Genomic DNA, 23,432 nt, shown 5'->3' with positions numbered 1-23,432 from the left:
TAGCCAGAGAGATAAGAACCAGGAGTTCAAGCAGAGTTACTGAAAGAAATGGTTGGAGGCAGTCATTAATGTCAAATGCTATAGATAGGTGTTCAGTCAGTGAGGAACTGAGAAGTCTCCAATGGCTTGGCATTTAAGGAGTAATGGTGCTCTTTCCAGGGGTGGTCAGTATAGTTTTTTTTGTGAAGCCAGAGGAAGTAGGTGGAACTAAAACCATGAAGGGTAATGACAGCAGCTGTTGTTAGTTGCTAAGTCGTGTCTGGCTCTTTGCAACCCCATGGACTGTAGCTCTTCAGTCTCTGTCCATGAGACTTCCCAGGGAAGAATACTGGAGCAGGTTGCCATTTCCTTCTCCAGGTGAGCTTTCCAACCCAAGGATCGAACCTGGGTCTCCTGCATTGTCAGGAGACAATGCCTTTACCTCTGAGCCACCAGGAGCCACCAACATTCCTGCAGCATTGAAGCAGGGGAGGAGTGTTTCTTGTTTTAAAAGTGAAGAGGGAGAACACCAAGTCTGTAATTTATTGACTGCAGGAAGGAGCCAGTAGAGAGGGCAAGGCTGAGTGTGTAGGAGAAAAAGAAATACCAGTCTCCAGTCATATTTAAGCTGTTTTACTCAGCCCAATTTTCTTGTCTGGAGTACCTGTGCTGTACTATAGTTGAATGCCACCAATCTGTTCCAGTAGCAGTCACCGAGACTTTAAAAACCATTCATTAGATGTTTTTCTGTTTAGTTGGCTTGGGATCTAGGTTTTTCTTCCTCTTTTTCACTACAGACTCAAGATGTGAGCCTTTGAATACAATATATGTCTTCTAGATGCATTGATTTGCAGAAATGTCACTGGCAAAGTGTTGATAACCCATCTGTTTAGGTTTATGGGTTGATAATGATAAGTGTCTTTGTTGATAGATTTAGAAACATACACTGCAGATGAAAATACTCTTTTGGGATGCATATATGTGCATTTATGTGGTATTGTATGTATTAGAAGGAAAAGTGAGTTTTACACCGAGAGTTGATTTTTTTTTTTTCCCTCTTGAGAAGCTCCATTAAGGAAAAAAATGTCAAGTTTCAGAATAGAAACCATTCGTTTTCTGATCTGCTACCTCATAGTAAGAAGTTCAGTTGTAAGGTTAACTTCCTCAGAGAGAAGAAGGCAGGGACAGCAGCAAAAGGAAAAGGAAGGTTTAATTGCTCTGCAAAGGCCTAAACATGCTCTGAAAAGTAAAGATTTCAGGCTTAATGTGCACGGAACAAAAGGCCGTTGTGAGCTGTGTATAAGAGTTGGTGAGAGTTTGTATTCTGCCCCTTTTTTCTGTGGGAGTTATTTCCTGTTGTTGACTAGAGTTCTTTATTTAGAACCACCTAGCTTCAGAATGCCTGCTAGCGAGCAGAAAAGTGTGTATTTAAAACATAGGCTTATTTCAAGACAGTCTCTGAAAAAAAAAGTTACACTACCCATGCGCTGAGAGAGCACCACCTTCCCAGAGATCAAGAGGGTATGGGGCTTTATTCCTATAACCTTGCATGGAGGGACACAAAGAAGAGAGAATCAGAATGCATTTGGAGTAGCTGTAAATGGTCAACTGAACACCCAGTGGAAGATAGTTCACCAGGATAGTATTTTCTAAATTTTTTTAAAATACAAGATTTCACTTTTTAGGGCTAGATGCATGTTAAGGAAGTAACAGGAAGTCTTACACATTTTGTAAGGAAGCTTTTATCCTTTCTAGCATGGGTGGGCTGCTGTCCGCAGGATCGCACAGAGTCGGACACTACTGAAGCGACTTAGCATGCATGCATGCATTGGAGAAGGAAATGGCAACCCACTCCAGTGTTCTTGCCTGGAGAATCCCAGGGACGGAAGAGCCTGGTGGGCTGCCGTCTACGGGGTCGCACAGAGTCGGACACGACTGAAGCGACTTAGCAGCAGCAGCGTGATAGAAGTTAGCCTGACGGGTGAGAAATACACCCCAAATACTGGGTTTAAACCTATTCTCTTATACTTGCCTTGTCAGTTGGGCTTCCTATTAAAAACTTTCGGTTACGCTAGCATCGTCATTGAATTTTGCAGTCTGTTATTAAGAGAGAGAGAAGGACAGTATGCATGTGTGTGTGTGCTCAGTCGTGTCTGACTCTTGGTGATGCCAGGGACTGTGGTCTGCCAGTCATATCAAATGAGTAAAAGGGATTAGATCATTACTGAAATAATGAAGATAAATGCATGAAATATAAATATTACCCATTGCTTTATTAATAGATATTAGAAGTTGTGGGAAAAAACCTTACAAAGTTCTATTTCATGGGAACCAAGAGAAAGAAAGGGGAAAAAATGTGTTTTTTAATGTCTTGAAATCTAAAACAACACATTTAAATGGTTTACTACAACATATTTGTTTGCTTTTCATGTTTTTAACAAAGAAATTAAATGTTATAGTATCTCTCCCTGATTCCAGTACTCCTCCATTTATGAAAATTAACCACTTTCCTGAATGTTTTTGGTCTGTAATATTTTTATTCTATAATTACATTCATCTGTATTGATAAACAATATATAGCATTGTTTTGCATGTTTTAAAGTATTTTCCATAAATGATATTATACTGTACATATTTTACAACTGGCTTTATTTTACTGGGCTTCCCCGGTGGCTCAGAGGTTAAAGTGTCTACCTGGAATGCGGGAGACCCAGGTTCGATCCCTGGGTCGGGAAGATCCCCTGGAGAAGGAAATGACAACCCACTCCAGTACTCTTGCCTGGAGAATCCCATGCAGGGAGGAGCCTGGTAGGCCCCAGTCCATGGGGTCACAAAGAGTCGGACACGACTGAGCGACTTCACTTTCACTTTATTTTACTCAACATTATGTTTTTGAGATTTAACCATGTTGATATTTGGTAACTTTAGTACTTCTTAACCACCATAGCTTTCAAATGTATTGATTAATTCTCCTTTAGCTATTACAAGCAAAGCTACTATAAACATTCTTCTATGTCTCCATGGGGGATGAAAACAAGAGTCTCTAGATTTAGCCCTTATCATCCAGAATTCCTCCAGAAAATTAAGCCCCAGTACCCTAAGGCAGAGGAGGGCATGGCAGCCTACTCCAGTATTCTTGCCTGGAGAATCCTCATGGACAGAAGACCTGGTGAGCTGCAGTCCATGGGGTCGCAAAGAGTCAGACACGACTGAGTGACTAAGCACATGTGCAACGCATCCTAAGGCATTTGTTGTATGTAATGAATTGCCTTCTGTCCTCTAAGTCTAGAATGGTTCACATTTGGGGCTAGAGCTGGAGACTGATACTTGCTGCTAAGAGTGATCACACCAATCTCTTTGTAATTCTTGAGTTCAGTGGGGAGGTTTGAAATCAGCCCTGGTGGGGTATTTACACCACAGAAATCAGCAAATGCTTCAAAAAGGGCTTCTTTCCTTCTTTCCCATTCTCCACCCCCACCCCAACCCCAGCCAGTTGTTAAACATTTACTAGCAACCACTGGTTCTTACCTTTATACCACCCTTGGGAGAATTGAGGAAATAGTCACTTGAATTCTTTTCTGTAGGGCTTATTTTTTCATGGAACCCTCATGGAGAAAGACTGCAGGTATGTGGGCAGGGTGTGTGCATGTCCAGCTCCACTAGCTAATGTCAGATTATCTCCAAAGTGGTCAAGTGGAGAACTGTGAACTAACCTTTTATAATTTGCATTTTTCCTATAACTGAGGAGATTATCTCTTCACGTTTGTTGGATATTTGAGTTTCCTCTTTTTACCCATTTTCTGTTGGTTTTATATTTAAAAAAAAAACTGACTTGGAGTTCTTTTTTATTTCTGAGTATTAATCTTTTGCTGATTATATGAATTATATACCATCACTTGATAGTCTTTCACTTATCTTTATCTTGTTTATATTGTATTTTGTTTAATGGATGTTTAATTTTTAATATAATCCAAGTTATTGGTCTTTTTCTTTATAGTTTGTGCATTGGCTGTCTTACTTCTTTTCTTTTGTTTTTGACTGTTCCAGGTGGCATGTGGGATCTTAGTTCCCCAACCATGGACTGAACCCACGCCCCTGCATTAGAATCATGAAGTCTTAACTACTAAACTGCCAGAGAAGGCCCTGGCTGTTTTGTTTCTGAATAGTCAAAGTCTCAGCAGGAAACAGTATTCCACTCAAATGATTCAACTAAAGAGACATAAATGAAGGGACTTTTGACAGAGATGTGACAAAACTTGAAGCATGGAAGACCAAGAACTTAGATCTTACTATCCTCAGGTCTACAGGGGAAAGGGGAGGAAATGGTGTTGCTAGAATCTATGCGAGTGAGTGCCCTGGAGAAAGGGTCACCTGCAGAAGCTGTGGCTATGGAGGGATGGGTCCTGCTGTAACAGGATCCCAAAGTAGGAAGGAGCAGGGAAGAAATAGCCCAAGCTCTCTCCCCTCTGACCCACTGGTCTCTTTCTGGTACCTTCCTGTTGAGGAATCCAGCTGGAAGCTGGTTGGCAAAGGAGCTTGGTCCCTAGGGGTCAACATTTCCAGGCACAGAGCAAAGAAGAGAATGAATCTTAAGATACTGAGAATAATCACACATTCCTTATTCTGAGCCCATAAATATAATTTTCCTGTATTCTCTCCTAAATGTTTTAAAGTTTTGTTTCACATATTTAGACATTAGTCCACCTGAAATATATATGTATTTTTTAATCTGAGGTACTAATTTTATTTTTCATGCAGGTATCCGGGTGACCTTTAGTCATTTATTGAATAGCCTATTCTTTCCCACTGATCTGTTGCCTCACCTCTGTCATACTTTATGCTTGCATACATGTGTGGGTCTGTTTCTGCACTCTCAATGCTGTTCTGCTGATCTATTTATCCCTTGCCAACACCACTCTGTTTTAATTACTAGAACTTTATAATAAGCCTCGATATCTGTTAGGCCACATCCCCCATTTTGTTCTTTAAACTTATTAAAGCTATCTTTTGTCCTTTGTTATTCCAGATGATTTCTGGATTTGCTTAAGTTCCGTGGGCAGGGGGAGGGGAGCGTTGGGATTTAAGTTGGAATCACATTTAATTTATTGATGTGTTTTGGGGAGACTTGAATAGTATTAAGTATTCTTGTCCATAAATGGTGTGGCTCTCCATTAACTCTTTTCATCTGATGAACTTTTGGAAAGGTTTCTATTTTCTCACTTTTCAATTTTGGTTGTAATGTGGAAATAGTAATTCTGGAGTCTTTATCTTTAGAGCTTTTTTTTTTTTATCACTAAAACTGAAAGCATGATGTCTAACAGTTCTAAAGTGGTAACAAATTAGGATTGAGTGAAAATGAATGTCTACTCATCAAAATTCTTTTCAACCTTTTATAATTTGGGCTTTAATTTCTTAAAAGAAAAGTAAACAAATATAAATGATGTTCAAATTACCATTACTATTCCCACAAAAGCTGTTTATCAGCTGTCCCAATATGTACTATGCTGCCCTCTGTGTAATGAGGCCAAATGAATCACTGTAGCCAAAGTCAGGGAATCTGACACTTTTTCAATGAGTTTTTCTTTTTTTTAAATTTGATATGACTCTTTCATATGTATATTTTCTTTTAAAAGTATCATCTTTAGCAACAACTAAATACACGCATTGTTTGAGCAAACTCAAGTTTGTGGAGTGTACATTATTTGTAACAGAACAGAACAGCAGTGGGCGTCAATGCTATAGATGATATTCTCGTGGTATTTGCTGCCATCCCCTCTCCTTTCTAAATTTGGTGTTACAGATTCAACTTCTGTTTTCAAAAAGGGAAGTTGCATATAGCTCATTCACACTATTATTTTCTCCTTAAAAGCCAGTTTCTCTGATAATTGACCATTTAAGGAGTTTCATACACCTCAAACAAGACTTCTCTAAAGACAGCAGTTTTGAAATAAATATTACTAAGAAAGATAATCTTCAATATTTAAAGCATGTTTAGGAAAACCATTGACGAGTTGCACAAATGTATCTAATATAACATTGCTGTTTATCTGAATAGTTAACCTTGGTTTCTTCCTACTCGGCTTTCACTTTGCCTTTCTGAAATTTTAAATGTAAAAATATTTTTTTCAATTTAAAGCAAATATTATTGGATAGTTAGATAATTTTGGAAAAGTCTTGTTTATTCTGGCAACATGTCTTTAAAGAACAATTCTGCATTGGTGACTAAAAGATAAAGTTTTGCTTAAGTGTTCTCTCTCCTCCAGAAAACCAATAAAAATTCACAGTGGCAAAGTACTGATTCATTTTTTTGTTGTATGCACTGTTTCCATTTAAACTGTGTTCTCTGCCCACATGTTTATTTTTAATGATACTTCACAGTATCATACTTTATAGTCTGAAGTCAGAGGTATTTCCTGGGCATCTATACACATTAAAGCTTTGACCTTTTTTTCACATCTCAAAGTAGAAGTTTTATATCTGGGACTTCAAAAAGTGGCTTAAATATGTTATTTACACTCCCCAAATCACCCTAGTTCTCTTAAATGACCTTTTTACTCATAGGTGATTTAAAGGTACACAATCTTAGATCACTTCTACAACAGATATGAGAATGTGTGTCACAGAAAATAGGATGTGAAGTTGGTTTTATATTCTTCCAAACTCCTCTGTGAAGGTAGTCCCCATTGTAGCCACCTTTTCGTAGACTCTTAGCTCTGGGAAGGGGCTACAGGAACCTTTGGGCCCTAGTGCCTCATCTGGTGGGAGGTAGACACAGCCCTCTAGATGGCGAAGGCCCTGATTCAGCTTCCTTGCTGACTGTGGCTGAAGAACTACACTTGAGATCTTCTAACCAACCACATGTGCTCTTTTCACCAGAACCAGTGCTAATCCTAAATCTGTGATACGGCAGATTAAGAAACTAAAAAGTCAGTGATCAATCATAGTGATTTATTTGTACAAGATCTTCAAACTCCTACTCCAAGACTCAGGCTTGATGGTCTGGAGGCTGTACAATTTCTAACATTCACACAAGTTTTCTAGGGAAGCCAGAAGTGCCGGGTACCTTGAAAAGAAGGTGAATTGCTCAAGAAGGGAGCATGGTTTATGGACAGGAAACCCAAGGTCAACATGCAGATAGGCCAGCATGTAGAGGCCAGATAGGTAGTGCTGTCTGGGGAACTGAGGACAAGGAGAGAGGTTTCTGAGGAGCACCCACCAGCTGTGGAGGAGCAGCATCTGGCAGGAAGGGAGCACTGAAGAGTTGTCAGCAGGGAAGGCTTTCTCTTTCCAGCTGAGAAAAGATGAAAGCAGAGTGTCTAAGGAGAGCCACTCCATTTATCAGAGGATTTTACCAGGAAATAGTGGCCAGTGAAGTAGGGAGGAAACTCATGCTCAACAGAAGCCATCTCATCTAGAAATAGAAGGGACTAATCAAAGATGCCAGAAAAAAAGAAAAGAGTTTCAAGAGCGTCTTATTCCAATATCATCATTAAGATTTTGTTCTAAATTAGGATTTAAATATTGTCAGATCTTTAAAAGAGAAAAAGGTGTGTTCACTAACAGGAAAATGACTCTCTCTCAGAACACAAGGGGCCATCATTGCAAAGCAGCCTAGTAACAGTGAGGGAAACTGCAAGAGTGGCTCTTCACTGGAGTTGAAGCTCTGCTCTTGTGAAGCATGGCTGCAAGGACAGGCAGGAGAAAGCCTGACGTGAGGAGGTGGGCAAAGAGGTGGAGAAGGCTTTGCAGAGGCAGATGAGTTACCCCGCTCCTTTGGCACTGTCAAGTTTTAACTTGCTAGAGGCTGAAAAGTTCTGAGCCTGGTCGTGCTGTCTTTGTGAGAGTGTTCATTAGTTTTCCTAGTCATCCTATCCTAAGTCAACTGTCTGATGATCAGTTAGGTAATGTGGGACTTCCAGGCTTTATTTTGAAGATTTATTAATAGATTTCAGTGATCAGTGAATGGGAAGTCTGCATTCAGTTAGACTCTCTGTATTTTCCATGAAAAGATGATTTAACCCAGCTGGCTATATTATTGTGTTTAATAACTGAAACATTTATTGGGGGGGGCATAAGAATATTTCCAAGGTATATAGATGGGTGATTGACTGGTATTTCTTGTGGAACTTGAAAGATAAAATGTAATAAAGGAGAAAGGATAAGTTTGCAAACTGTTGTGAAGTCTTTCTCAGTTTATATAGCTAGCTTGTCCTTGTGTCAATTCTTTGGTGCATATTAATTAAGTGCTAAAAGTGGCCTTCAGTTAGTGCAGTCATCTGGTTGTTTGCAAGACGTGAGGGTACAGAAACTTTCAAGAGAAGCAGTGAAGTGCAAACTAGTACCCAGAACCACAAAGCAATGTTGAGAAGTACCTCTCTGAAATTAAACTCGTGAGTATTTTTAAAAATTACCATCACAGTCCTATACTTACAAGAGCAGTGTTTCTTTTCTCCCTAAACAGATATGTTCCTGATAGTTAAATGTGGATGACTGGCCTAATTTCTTGTATGTGCAAGTGAGAGGGAGAAACTCTAAATCCTGAGGGTAGGATTATTTTAAATGGGCTTTTAAGTGTCCCAGAGAGTGAAAGTGTGAAAACCAAACTTATGTGTTCACTAAGCATTTCTTGCTCATTTGCTAGGAATAAACAATATTTAAAAAAAAAAAAAAATCATGCATACTAAAGGGAAAGGGAGTTGACTTCAAAAGCTCTGGGAGGGCCTTTCCTTAGCTTCATGGAGTTGGATTCCCAGGGCCAGGCAAGAATTGCTGTGCTGGGCTGAGGGGGACTCGGCCCTAGGGGAAGGGACTGTGTACCACTTGGTGAGGGACCACACGAGCAGGTGTTCAAATGGCCACTTCATGCTTTGACTTCATGGAAAAGATGCCAGAATCTCAAAGTGGGGAAAGTGGGACACATATATAACATAGATACCTGTATATAACATATATAAAATGATAAGTCATTTACCTTCAAAAGTATGGGAAGGTGAAAAATATTTTACCTCAGAACTCAGATTGCTTTCCTAAGAACTCAGACCTTTACTGAGCACACACAGAATTCGTGCTTTAGCAAAATCATGCATCCACTCTGGAGACACAAAAATTGTCACTTTGATCTTTAGTTCTTCCAGTAATTCATCTGCTAGAAAAGATCCACGTGTCCCAAAAATTGTGCAAGTCTAACTTGGTGCTCACTTCATTTCATGAATAACAGTTTAAATTTATTTTAAATTCAAGAGAACCTCTGGCCTCTGCTACAGAGATATCACAGTATTGCAGCTTCTATTTCAATGGCTTCTCTTTAAAGTGAGTGGGTTGTTCGGAAACTGTTAGTAGTGTCCTCTCTGAAAGGCAGAATTCTGGAAATGAAAAATATCTTGGCCTCATGGCAAAATGTTTGAATACTGTGCCACTTAGGCACAAACTGAGCAGGATGCGCTGAGGGCCGGAGCACGACTTCCATGATGAGTAATTTGGAATGCCATTGTAATGAAATTTTCCAAAGATATACACAAATCATTAGCTTTTAGCACTGGCTATACTTAAAAAAAATCTGTGTAACCTTTTAATTATATCGAGGGTCCAGTAAAAAATCTTTTTCATTCCCTTTCAAGATAAAACAAGAAACATTTTCTCCTCTACCAACATTTTAGCCCAGATTTAATTTCAATAATATCGTCAATTTGATTGATAACAAATCATTACTGAACAGTTCCAATAGGTCTCAACTTGTCTTGATGTTAACGACTTATAATCACCTTTATGTTAGGTCTTAAAGCTTTATTATCCTTAAGTATAACTAGTATAGTGGACCATTAAATTCCAAAGAGATCTGAGACAATATTGATTGGGGTGGCAGCCAAAATTTTAAGGTGCCTGAATTCCTTTTCGTAACATCTTTAAACTGAATGCGCATGCCATTTTAAAAATAATCATTAATTTTCCAGGGGAGGTCTATCCTAGAGCTTTTAAATTTGCACCACACACACAAGCCTCCCAAAACTAGTATAAATTTTCCTAATATAAGTAGTTCAAAGCAGAACTTCTTAAGGAGAAGGAAAAGGCTATCGCTGTGAAACTGCGCCTAGGTGCCCCCTGCGTCTTCAAGCCAGGCGTCCCTACCTGCGTGGGCTCCGCCGGGTTTGCACCGCGGCCGAAGCCTGCCACGAAGCCTGCAAAGTCGTTTCCCTCCTGTTCCGATAAAGTACTCTTGACTTGGTGACCCATTTCAAGTGTTGGGCTGAGGACACCGCACTCAAGGGGGATTTGTCCCCACCTCCAGCCGGAGCCTTCATCCTACCTCTTGGACACTCTGAGGGCCACTCATGTCCAGAGGCGCAGGCATCGGAGAGCGTCTCAGCAGCGGACGCGCTGCCCCCGCCCTCCCGGGACGTCTGTCTCGAAAACCCCGCGGGCAGCGTGGATACCGCGCCCCGCGGTCGGATTTTTCTCTTTCCCCATCCACCACCCGCCCCCTCCCACCCCCCGCCCCGGGACCCTGCCTGCCCGGCTAACCGGCCCCAAGTTGCAGAATAGCTGAGATGCTTGTCATATTTGCGGTCGCGCGACTCAGAGGGCTGTGCGCGCGCGGCACTCGTTGCCGCCTTTGTCACTAGCGGCTCCGTCATTTGCATGAGTGGTCTGAGGGGATTACTGGTGGTTAGTTGTGGTCCCCTGGCCGGAGTGTCTCGTTTCCTCTCCCCTTCTCCTTAAGCTTTTCCTTAAGAGAAAATCAAGGGTGCGCCGGCTGGGTAGGGAGCCGTGGGCGGCGCTGCCACCCGGCGTCTCGCGTGCTCTGCCTGCCCCTTCCTGCTCCTGGGGCGGACGGGCCCCGCTCGGCATTTATCGCGCCTCCCGGGACCGCCGGGGGAGGGGGCGGGGCCTGGCGGTCGAGTGGGCGGGGCGGGGCGAGGGGCGGGGCCTGCTGAGCCCGGGGCCCGGAGCTCGCGGGAGGCTCGCTGGCCGCACGTCACTCTTGCACAGCTAGTGCTGGAGCAGTGGCTGCCGCTCGCTCGGTCAGGGCGCCCCCTCCGCCCGCCTCCGGCTTCCTCCTCCGCTGCCTGCCGCCGCCGCCGCCGCCGCCTCCTCCTCCACCATTGTATAATGCTCCGAGCGCGCAGGCAGAGGACGGCGGAGTCTTAGCTTCGGTCTCGCCTCCTGCCCGCTCCTCGGCGCCACCCTTGGGCCCCCGGAGCGGGGGATTCCGCATGGAGCGGGAGTAGCTTGAGGAGTGGGCAGAAACCCCTCCCGATGTGCTAGTTCCCAGGTGGAGCTGCATGTGGTAAGTTCTCCCGGCGCCGGCTTGGAGGGGATTCTCGGATGCGCGGGGCTCCGGGTGGGTGGGGGCAGCGCTGGGACCTGGCCAGGGCCGGGTGAGCCTGGAGGGCGGAGGAGGGGCGCCGGGCGGCCGCGAGGGTCGCGGGAGCCTCGGCGAGAGGGATCTGGGCTGGAGCAGGTACCGGGAGGAGCGCTCCCTCCCGCTGCTCCTCGTCCCCGCTCCCTTGGACCCCCGGGGCCGGCGCCGGGTACCCCCAGCGTTCTCGGGCAGATCTGCTGGGGGAAGGGCCAAGCAGGGGACGGGCAGTCACGGACCGGGGTCAGGAGAGGGTCGGGAGCTAACCAGAGCCTAACGGTGGGGCGGAGGGAGCTTGGAGCTGTCGCTTTTACATCTGGGATCTGTGTGCGTGTTGTGGCGGTTGTGTTGTTGTGAACGTGCGAGACTTTTTTTTTAAGACTCGTATTGCTGGCGCGACGGCTGCTTCACTTTTCAGTCCTGTGGCCGGGTTTGCATCCAGCTTGCTTTAGTGTATTTCTGTGAGTTGCCCTGTGTTTTAACTTAGAAACATCCCTCTCCGCCCTCTTTTCGCCCGTGCCCAAGTGAATTGATTTTGAATTTGTGTGTTAAACTTGATGTCTCATTAGTTTTTTAAGTTAGAAATCTAAAAGTCATCTTAGTGGTGACCGCCTATGACTGAGAGGGAGGGGGCCGAGGGGAGCCAGCTGTCCCAGGCCCTGGACTTTGTACCAAGACGTGGTGCCTTCAGAGCGCCCCTGCATCGAGAGAAAATCATAAATTCCCTCCACCCTACCTTGGCCAGGAGTTATCTTACTTTTAGCAGAAATAATAGTAATAGATTGAGATGGGAGTAGAATTCTGTGTTTAGCCTTAAATTTCTCAAAAAGATTAGGTATCATTGTCTTAGAATAACTTTTTGCTTCCAAGCTGGTTAGTTTCAGGATGTTTCAGGAGGTGGAGAGTAAGTTTTTACAGGCACTTAATGGGGAAGGGCGATCAGCAAGGTGAGAAGTCCAGTCTCAGACTGTACCAGTTTTCATTTGAATTAAGCTGGACAGCCTCCTTTGGTCTTAAGGAAGATAATAAATGTTTTCAAGCTTTGTTCATGAAATATGCTTTGTGATTTCTCAATATATGTTAAGAAATGTCCATAACGTGTGTAAAGAGCCTAGAAGTTGTACTAGCCAATCAGATCTCTGAGGCCTTAAGTGTTCAAAGTAGCCTTTTATAATTAGAGACGAGTCTTTGACAAGAGTGAAGTGGGCTCTTGGCTCCACTCAACCCCTGGAGGACAAGTCCACCTGAGAGCCTCTGGGTTGTTTTCCTGATGGGGGCCTGTTGGGGGTGGGGTGGGGGGGGGGAGTTGTTCAGCTACCCAGAAGCCATAACTCACCCCTAGAGCTCCTCCCACTCCTCCCCCTTTTTATAGCAGTCTATTCTGATTTGAGTGTGGTAGGGTGTGCTCTGAGGATGAAAATACCCATCCTGAGATCTCAGCTTCTGGCAGGAGCAAGAAGAGCTTGTTCTTGGATCTCTACTTTAATGTTCATTTCAGCTATTTCTTCGTGGAAAAAAAAGAGATAAATGTTAAGAAAGTTTGCCTTTAACTTTGTTGATTTACTTAGAGATATTATATGTTAATGTAAAGTTGTTTATGTTCTTCATCAAGTTTGGAACCCTTTAAAATAACTTTATTTCTTTACCCTCCTCCTAATTAAAATGTGCATAACCATGTTGCTCTCAGGTGAGAAAGCTTATGAAATGGATCGGACAGCCTTTTTTTTTTTTTTTTTTTTAACATTCAGCTCTGTTCCTTGGGTAATTAAAATAGATAGGAGACTTAAATTTTATAATACCAACCAAGTGTAGGACATGAATGTCCTAGTGAACAGTTTTATTGTCAAGCGAGTGTCACAGCTTCTTAGGTAACAGCTGCCTGGGCCTGTTTCCCTTAAAAAACTAAGAAAGGGATATTAGCTCACATTTAGAAATCCTTTAGACTTCTGTTTGTTGAATTGTCCCCTTGAAAGCCTTTTATTTAATTGAGAAGCTGAAATATAAACTTTACCCAGTTGCCATGCACTAAATTATTAATAATGAGCATAGTTAAATGGTATTTATTTTGATATTTTAAAACTCAAATTTGTGTAGCAGTGGATAGCTTTTGGCATATGCTATTTTAAACAGTGCTCCAATGGCAGAATGAGTTGCAACAGTACTTAGAAAGGTGCACACACACACAATAGATAAAAAACATATAAGGGGACATAGAAGATACATATGTACATATGTACAAATCAAGATTTTTTCGGTCAAAAATTAAACTGATGAAGAAAATAAAAATAAAAGCATACTTCAAATTATCAGTAACAAATTATACTAAAAGTTTGCCCACGGTCAAAATATTTTACACTTTAGCTATTAAGAAAGATAAAAGCTACAACATAAACTTTTAGAAGTTTCTTTTGCTGTGATTTCTTGTTAAAAAACAAATACTAATAAAAGCATGAAGTTTTATTTTATATCAAAAAAATCAAGACAACTTTGTTAGTATTGTAACATAGACTTTAAAAATGTGTAGGTTAATATGATATTTTGGAGTATGAACTCTAACTCACTTGTAGAATTTTCTAAAACTTTGTTGCTACAGAAATTTCATATTTTCTGTTACAGCCTATCCTGTAGGAGATAGTTATAGTTGCAGTAGTTTCTTGGCAAAGCAGGGGTGGGGTGGGGGAAGAGAGAGGAGAGAGAGGTGTCTCTGATTACTGAGTGCAAAGATCAGGTGTATGCTCAAGGCACCAGAGGCCAAGCTCCAGTTTTAAGTGAAAATGGCCTTGAAATAAGGGTAACACCCACCTTCACGGTCTTTCCATTAATCAGCACTGACCAGCAGAACAGGATCATCTAAAAATGCGGTGGCCACTGCATATGCACAAATCATGTCTTTTCTACCAACTGTTAATAATTATTCCTTAAACAGCCGACAAAAACCCCCGAGCTAGGACTCCTGCTTCAAGAAATGTGTGGATATTTAATTTAATTCTAATATTCTTTTTTTTTTTTTTTCACTTGGAGGATAATTGCTTTACAATGGTGGTGTTGGTTTCTGCCGTACATCGGCATGAATCAGCCTGTGGCAGGTACACATATGTCCCCTCCCTCTTGAACCTCCCTCCTACCCCCCACCCCAGCCCACCCCTCTGGGTTGTCACAGAGCCCCCAATTGAGTTCCCTGTGTCTTACAGCAAATTCCCACTGGTTATCTACTTTACATATGGTTAGTTCTAATATTCTTGAAGGAAAGAGCAGCTCACCGAAGTTGGCATATCTTTTAAACAAAATGATTGTCTCCAATGGCCAGTGCAGTTGGCGTTAAAGGCAAACTTTGCCCCTCTATACAGATGCTGGGCAGTCCTGTGAGCAGCACTGTCCCCCAGAGTGCCCATCACTCATTGTGTGGAGCAGTGTCTTTCTCTATGAGCACTGTGTGGCAGTTCATTCTTTGTATGAATCTGTGAATGGCATATGTCAGGCCAAAAAGACGACATTCCTATTCTGGGTAATAAATGGACGCCTTGTTGGTTTTTTTTTTCCTTGAAGATCATGAGACAAAACATGCTTGGCTGTCTAAAAATTTTCTTTGAAATAGAAATTCGAAAATAAAAATATCAGAATATCTTTGCAAACATATGATTGCTCATAGGACAAAACAGATGCATGTCATTTCAACAAGCACCCCAGACAGACAATGAAAACTCCCTTTTGGAAGGAAATTCGGCTCTCTTTGTGGTCGGAGGGCCCTAGGAGCTAGAAAGCCTCCTTCGTCTCCTCTCAAGGTCTCCCGTACCTCCTCTGAACTTAAACGGGGATCCCTGCCTGGAGTCCCAGCAGCCAGTCCCATAATTTGGTGTATCTGCCTTAGCAACCCAGGAGCACAGAAGCCGTGTTCTGCACCCACTGCAGCTTTCAGTTCGGAATGGAGCCGGCATCTGCTGTCTCGTCTGGCCTCCTCTCACACTTGCACGCCCGTGTGTCCAGAGCTGGGCCTGCCCCTGAGCAGGGACAGCAGAGCCAGGGCCGAGTGTGCCCGCTCGGCGCCGCCCCGAGTGGAGTGAGCCATGCGGATGCGTGGGGCGGGGGCCGGAGGGAGGGGAGCGGGGGACAGCGCCGGGCCGACTGCGCAACTGCTACAGCAGGTCCGACTAGTTTTAGGTGCCCAAAGGCAGCTTTGTTTCTCTAGTAACTCCGGGTAGCAAGCAGCAGACCTCAGTTGTGAACACTCATTTATGTCTGGCCTTACTATCTCTCTGTCCCCTTGCAGAAACCTGTAGCTTCTCAGAGTTGCTCTTTAATCCTCAGCTTTTTTTTTTTCTTTCAAAAACCTTCATAGGTGGTTAACTGAAAAGACGAGGCTAAACCAGGCGTTTGTGTGCTTCTGAGGAGTTTCATGAAGTAGAACAGTGAAGGGGAAGGGCTTCTGACTCTTTAGGACTCAACCCCCCCCCCCCCACTCCCCCCCTCACTCACTCACTCACTCACTCAGTTGTCTCTGTGAACCTGTTCAACAAAAGTAAAAAGTATTACTTGATGGTGCCTGTGGTCAGAAAATTAAATAATGAAGCGTTACTTGCTGCTGATCAACCTTTAGCCCCTTGCTCTGCTCTTCTGGCTGACTGCTTATCATTCCACGCCAGCCACAGCTTCCCGGCTTCAGGCAGGCCGGCTGGAGTACCCCACCCTGGTGTTTAGAAGTGTTGAGTTAAACTCAGGGAATCTGAAGGTCCCAAGGTCATCTCTACACCAGGACAGGTTTGCATAAAATTCTAGCCACGCCAATTAGATAACGAGGTGGCAACTGTTTTAATCTGAACCTGTCTTAGTAGTTATTCCATTTTTAAATAATACTTGATACAGATTTGCTTTTCAGATTTCTTCCCTTTTCTTGAGGAGGGAAACTCCATGTGTGTGTACTTCTGTGTCTTCCTTGCTGTCACAGAAAATGGGTCTGGCAGAGGAATTTGAGCACCGGGGTCTATAGCTGATGAAGAAATTTTTGCACTGCCTCTGTGCTTGTCATGAACCTGGTGATGGTCTTTTCCAAATAGTTTTTTTTTTTTTTTTTTTTTAACAGACTACTTTTTAAAATATTTTTATTATGGCCAGAAATAGAAAATAAAATAGATTTTACCAGATGACGGTTGTTAGCTGTCTAGCAGTAGTTGGTTAGCAAATTCAAAACGTGGATTCCTCAAGTGGCACCTGCCTTCTTGCTTTGGAAGCCTCTAAAGATAGGCAGGGTGAACAGAATGTTCAGGGGTGGCAGTGGGGTGGGGTGGAGGCAAGATCTCCTTAAAGGTCCTTGAAGCTCCTACAGGTTGAAGTTCTGAGAGGTAGTTTCCTTAGAAAATAAATATGTATTGCTTTCAGTGTAGTACTCTGATTACGTTTATTATATTTGACTGAGTGACTTTGTATAAAGTTCTGTGGGTCATTAGTTATCGATGTTCAGAAATCCTTAGGAAGAAATACTTTTTATCTCAAAATAGCCCCAAAGTAATTATTTTTTTTTTATTAAAGAAGGGCTGTCATATTTACAAAGTATCATTCACTGCCTTCAAGCTTAATTTGTATCCTCCTTAACTTTTTCTACTCTGTGAATTATTCAGGTGTATGAAATAAAGTTTAAGTTGTCTTTGTAAAACCTTATCAGGAGTCTGCCTAATTTTTAGAATTAACTTAAACATTCTGAATATGAATGTTACTTATATGAAATAGATATTTACATAGTAGAATAGTTGTTTCTTCCCTTTCGTGTGTGTTAGTCACTTCAGTCTTGTCCGACTCCTTGCAACCCCATGGACAGTAGCCCACCAGGCTCCTCTGTCCATGGGGTTTCCCAGGCAAGAATACTGGAGTGGGTAGCCATTCTCTTCTCCAGGGGATCTTCCCAGTCCAGGGATTGAACTCAAGTCTCCTGCATTGCAGGCAGATTCTTTACCCTTTGAACCACAAAGGAAGCCCTTCCTCCCTCTCATGCATCTCTGAAGTATATTTCTTTTACCTTGTATCTTAAATTTTAATATGCTTCCCTGGTGGCTCAGACGGTTTAGTGCCTACAATGCGGGAGACCCGGGTTCGATTCCTGGGTTGGGTAGATCCTCTGGAGAAGGAAATGGCAACCCACTCCAGTACTCTGGCTGGAAAATCCCATGGGAGGAGCCTGGTAGGCTACAGTCCATGGGGTCGCAAAGAGTCGAACACAACTGAGTGACTTTACTTACTTACTTAAATTTTAATACTCATATGTCATATTATAGAAATGTGATAGTTTTCTTTTTAGGGATAGTTTTCTTTTGAGGAATTCAGATTTAGACTATATACAATGTTTAGACTTACTCAGTGAATAAGTAAAGAATATTTCTCTGGTTTTTCTCTTTAGATTGCATGTAGAAGTCAGAAGATAAAGTAAGTTCTGTATTTTTGAGGAATATAAAGCATGTTTTCTTTTAAGTGATTTTTCACAGTAGTAAAGCATTCCCAATTTTAAAACAGGAGATTAAAAATTAATAATATCCCTTAAAAACAATTTCATAAAAACACTCCCTAATGTAGCATACTTAGTTTTTGTTAGTTTTAATCAGTGACAAGTTAGTTGGCTAACAAAACCTAGAAGGTAGTAATCTTTTGTTTTAATTAAGATGAAATTTTATTTTCACAGATTTGTTCTAGCAAATTATGTTTACCTGTTTTGGTGTGACCGTTTTATGTATCTGAAGGCCTTCTTTTTTAAAAAAAAAAAAAAAAAAACCACCATCACATACTTTTGGCAAAGCATTTGGTTTCAACCCTAAGCCTTTTCCCCTCTGACATTGTTTATTAAGGGTCTCTAGTGTGAGCAGAAAAACAAGGTATCTTTGGGGAAAAGATAGTACAGGAGAGTTGAAACCAGAATCCCATCCAAGCAATTATAAGTACTGGAGAAAAAAATGTTTTCATTATGCACGGGAATGGGGGTGGGACAAGAGTGGTTGGCCTTTACTGGCATATAATCTTAAGGGAAAGAAATTCAAATCTAAGAATTCCTTCCCTTAATGTTAATGAGGCTTTAGATTCAGCATGCTAAAGCTGAGTTCCTGACAACAAATTAGTGTGGAATAGCATCATAATTTTAATGTCTATAATAATATATTATTTATAAAAATAATATTATAATGGTTCATATTTACCAAGTTTCCTATGGAAAGATTGGTGATAATAGGTCATCTCTTATGAACATACAATATCATAGAACTTCAATACCTCAAACAGTGGTGTAATTTGTAATTTGCATAGGGAGAATTCCAGCAAGTTATACAATCAACTTGCTTCATGATCTCTCTAAGGTTACCAGTGTTTTACAATTTAACAGCTCCTCCCCAATATTCTTTATGAAGTTTTCCCAAAAAACTGCCAGAAGCCATTTCTGTTCAGTGTGGAGGCAATTTCCTGTTAATACAAAGCAATTGGATTGTTGAAGGCTTTTCTGTCCTAGTAAAATTCCTACTGCTAACCTTGAGACTCATTGTGTGATTGGAGATCACTTTAGGACCCCCACTGGAAATTCTGAACTACTGGCTTCTCCCAGTCCACATCTTATGATTCAGGTTGTATGTTTGTTGTGTGTGTTCTTGCTTCAGGAATCCTCCAGGGATTTTAGTCATGGGTTTGAAACATCAGTGTTACTTATATACAGACAACAACCTTTTCTTTATACAATATTTCCAGATTTTGAACCATAGCATAATATAGTGTGGTTTTGGCAGGGCTCTTGGCTTGCCAAGCAGTGTCCTATGGAGACCTGAATTAGGGAACAGTCTTGGAAATGTGTATACTTTGAGATCTGTAGATAGAAATTGCGGTGAATAATCAGAATTCAGGAGTGCCTGTTGCTCTCCTGCGCCCCCTTGTGGTTAGATGTGATACTCTTTCAAAGCTCAAGAGGAGCTCCAACTTGTAGTGGGCATGCTTGTTTACAAAGAGCATTTATAGCTTTCTTCTGTGTACAATAGCTTATCAAGTTAATATCATAGTTCTCACTGAGGGTATAAATAGTTTATTGTGTTTGACTTTAATTTGTAGAATTTTTAAAATATGTATTGATGTGTGTGTACATGTTTTACCTTTTTCTCATGGAAAATTCCAAACACACTCAAAAGTAAATAGAGTACAGTACATCCCCTTGTGCTCATCATCGGGCTTTAACAGTCATCAATATTTTGTCGGTCTTGTTTCATCTTCATGGTCTTTTTTTCCTAGAGTATTTAGAAGCATATTCCAGGCATACAATCTTTTTTTTTTTTTTTGCTCATCTTAAATTTAGAAACTGTATAATTAGGCTCAGTCTTTTACTTTAGGTGTGCAGTGCTTTTAGTCAAAATTGTTACGTAAACTAAGAGAACTGTAAACATCCTCAGTATCTTTGGAAGGTGACGGATGTCCCTAGCTTCCTAAGAGTTAGGTCTAAAACCTAAACCAGTAAGACAGGATATTAGAAATATTTTCTATTACTTAACAGTTACATTCTAAAAAACCTGTTTCTTTCCAGATGTTTTTAACAAGGCCATAATTTATTCCTAAGAAATATTCACTTGAAATATTATCTCTCACGATTTGTTTACTAAATGCAGTTATCCACATTTGAAAATGTCCTTTTCTTTTTCCAAGAGGAAAGGTTATGTTTGACAAACCAGTCAGAAACCGTCTGCAGTTTCACAGAAGTAGATAAAAGTCCTAGGAGGGAAGGCAAGAGTTTCTTACATCCCCAAACAGTAAAAGCTGTTGTTTTAATTGACTTCGAGGTTGACTTCCTGGCCGAATTTCGGTTTGTCTCCAGGCTTTAAGACGCTGTCGAGAAAGCCCGGGGATTGTTCGCCGCGGGACCCGTCCGACTGGAGTCTGATCGCGGATGCGCGGCCGCGCGCTACCCGCGGCAGAGAGCGCCGCCAGGAGAGCCCGGGGAGGCGCCTCCGCAAACAGTGGTGTCGGGTTACAGCCTCGGAGCCGCGCCGAGCGCGCCTAACTGGCTTGATCTAGTGACTGGCTTCATAATTACATTGCTGATTTGTTAGGGAAGGCTTTGTCTTACTTAGCAATTAGCATGGATGTTACTGCAGGGACCTCATCCTGGATGAACTTGGGCTTAAAAAAAGAAAAAGAAAAAAAAAAAAAAGAAAGCTTCCCGATAGGGGCAGCTTTAGGGGTTCAGTTACTTACCCTCCCTTGTCTTCTGGGAGTAAACACGCAGAGGCTTTCTCCCTGTTGGAATTTTGCCCGTGTTTCTGCCATTCCCGGAGGCCGGAAGCAGTCGCTTTGGGGTCTGCAGGCAACCTGGGGGAGTGCTGACCCCCGCACGGCCTCCCGGAGGCTCACCACCAGGAATTGGGGGAACTGCACGGGTCACAGTGCATGGAACACCCCCGCTGGCAGATCCTTGCAGGCACCCCACTTTCTTTTTTAAATAAATTAATTTTAATTGGGGGATAATTACAATATTGTGATGCTTTTTGCCATACATCAACATGAATCAACCACGGGTATACATATGTGTGTCCCCCATCCTGAACCCCCTCTCCCACTTCCCTACCCCCTCTTTCCCTCTGGGTTGTCCCAGAGCACTGGCTTTGGGAGCACCCCACTTTCTGTCAGCTCTCTCCCAGATCTGCCAGCACCCCCCCACATGTCCCTTCAGGGTGTCCTAAGTAGTGCCCCCCAACCCCCACCCCGCGGCTTCTGCTGTTACCTGGGGGAGGAAGGGTGTCAAAAGCCTAACCATTATCAGATTCATGAGTGTTGGATGTTGATTAAGGTGTAATATTTTAACAGTGTAGAAAGTTGTCTAAGGGAACCTGGCTTCCCCCGTGGAACAAGGAGGGGGCCTTTCCTTCCTGCCCGGGATGTGCTGTGTGACCAGCTGACAAAAGAGCTCTTCCCAGAGTTCGCCGGAGGCTGGTGGCAGGTGTCCTGTTCAGGAGCAGGGGCTCAAGAGCAGGACCCAAAGCACACCCTAAGGCGGGCGTCAGAGAGGAGAGATGAGAATATTCTGTGTTTCAGAAGTTGTCTCATCGGCATTTGTAGCCAGCCTCTCTCCTGCTCTGGAGAGACTGTCACCCACTCAGTAGTTTTGCCAGGGGCAACTTCTTTCTTCTTCCACTGCCCCCGAAAGAAACTGAAAGCATGCGTGTGTTTCCATTTACAGGACTTTGGGTTTGGCGGCTCAGGATGTTTGAGTGAGGAAATAGCCTCTGCTAGCCTGCTTGAAGACACTCGTCACACGTCATAGCTTCTTTTTTCTTCAAACTGGGTAGCTCTGTGAGGAAAAGGCATCATTCTGAGTCATTAGTGCTACTGTGAATGCCTCGTTTTTATAATTTTTAGTGTCAGCATGGGCACTTCTGGACCCTTCAGCAGCCAGTAGTCACACCAGTTGTCACACAGGACGGTGTGGTTGAGGAGACCCGGGACTCTTATTAGGAGCCTTTCACTTGAGAGCTGTTAACTAGTGACACGGGCATACAGAAACGTGCACAGGTCCTGAGTGTGCAGGCCAGTGACTCATCGAACAGCAGACGCCAGCCTCTTCACCCTGGTGAGGACGTAGAGTGAGACCCACTCCCGGGGAGCCCAGAGCCCCACTAGGAGCTACCCTTCCCTGACGGCAGACACCAAGACTGAGCTCTACCCTGTAAACCGACTGTTGAGACAACATGTCACTTAATCGTGAAGCCCGCTACACTCCTGAGAAAGGAAAACCCTGGATTTCTACTTGTCACTTACTGGTCCAAAAGGAAATTGGAACAAGCTCTTGAAAATGTACACAAGGTACAGACCATCCAGCCTTGAGGTGTTTTAAAGTAATAACTTTCAGGATTCCCCCGTGTGCCCCGCCTGTGTGTGTGGACGAGTGAGTGTGTGTGAGCATCGGGTGGTGCGGAGCTGAGAGCCGTTTCCACGTCTGCCTTGGTGTGCTGGCCGCTTGCCGCCCCTCCTGGCTGCCTCTTGATCATATGGTCAGTCTTACCCTCCCCAGTGATTTCCTCCCTTCAGAAATTGGAACTAAGCTATCAATCCTGACCTTCTTTTAAAACACCTTTTGCAGCATTAATTCCCTTGGTTACTGAGTAGGATTTTCCTTCGGGAGGGTTTTCCTTCTGTTTGGGGTGATAACTGTTTGGGGGGATAAACTGAGTTAAAGTCTTTTGCATCTTTTTTTGACCCCCCCCCACTGAGCCAGAAAGCCAGCCCCCATGGTGGGCCAGGGCAGGCTCCCAGTTTGGGCCTCTCATAAGCCCCAGCGGTGATGCTGCCCTCAGGGGCCACGCACAGCCCCTCCGTGCACCTATCAAGTCAGCGCCCCCAGGCTCTGGACCTCTAGGAAGCACTGGTGGCCACAGCGGGCTGCAGGTTAAAGCAGTGGGTTTTGTTGTTGTTAGTGGGGATGACACAAGTGGTGGTTTGCAAAAGTGGATTTAATATTGTTAATTTTAAAATCATAATTAGTTCGTGGGGAACCTGGCGCTCAGCCATTCGTAGACAGCCTTTTGGGCTGGGGTTTTGTATGGAGCAAAGCAGTTCTCTCGCTGTGAGCTATTGAAAGTCAGCCCTCGACAGAAGTGTTTGTATTATTACAATAACCAAAAAAAGGAGGGGAAAAAGAAAATCGTAACACTTATTTTGACAGTTCAAATAATATTAAAGGATGGTGTTTTAAACAGTTTTTCCAAGGCATAGCTTTAAAATAATTGAAAAAACCCTGAGTTTAAGAGAACTTTTTTGATTGCTTGTTTTTTCTTTCTTTCTTTTTTAATGTTTGCGTCTTTTTTTTCCTGTAGTGCTTTAAAAATATAAAAGCTATGAAATGCTCCTTTTAACACATGGGTACTATTTCAGTTTCTCTCAGGACACTGGGCCTCACTACCATTCACTCTGTGATCATGGCAAGAAGAACCTAGGCCCCAGTGAGCTGGTGGTATCACATGTATCAGTCTGAGAAACTGAGATTTATCATTAAAATTGAGCTTAGGACATCTTACTTCTGCATGTAGTCTTTCTTTTTTGATGTCAGTTGCCATCACAAAGCTACTCATTCTTTGTTTCCTTACCTGCTTAGGCACAA

The 23,432-nt window shown here is 42.8% G+C and overlaps 1 protein-coding gene across 4 annotated transcripts in view; it reads left to right on the top strand.

The window, feature by feature from the left end:
- SERTAD2 (SERTA domain containing 2) overlaps positions 1-23,432 on the top strand; it is a 116,325-nt gene that overhangs the window by 81,788 nt on the left and 11,105 nt on the right. The window contains exons 1-2 of one of the 4 annotated variants that reach the window (XM_006079817.4): positions 10,916-11,263; positions 21,516-22,138. The exons of 1 other annotated variant lie outside the window; for it this stretch is intronic. In XM_006079817.4, coding sequence (XP_006079879.3) covers positions 22,128-22,138 — 11 coding nt within the window. In that variant the 5' untranslated portion in view covers positions 10,916-11,263; positions 21,516-22,127. Of the gene's footprint in view, positions 1-10,915; positions 11,264-21,515; positions 22,139-23,432 lie in introns of those variants that run through there. 2 more of the 4 variants (XM_044926052.2, XM_044926053.2) reach the window with 2 other exon arrangements.

This window comes from Bubalus bubalis, chromosome 12 (genome assembly GCF_019923935.1).
Source record: "Bubalus bubalis isolate 160015118507 breed Murrah chromosome 12, NDDB_SH_1, whole genome shotgun sequence".
In the NCBI taxonomy this organism is placed as follows: Eukaryota; Metazoa; Chordata; class Mammalia; order Artiodactyla; family Bovidae; genus Bubalus; species Bubalus bubalis.
Note: the sequence above shows the minus strand (reverse complement) of the source record. Positions and strands in the feature narration are given on the sequence as shown.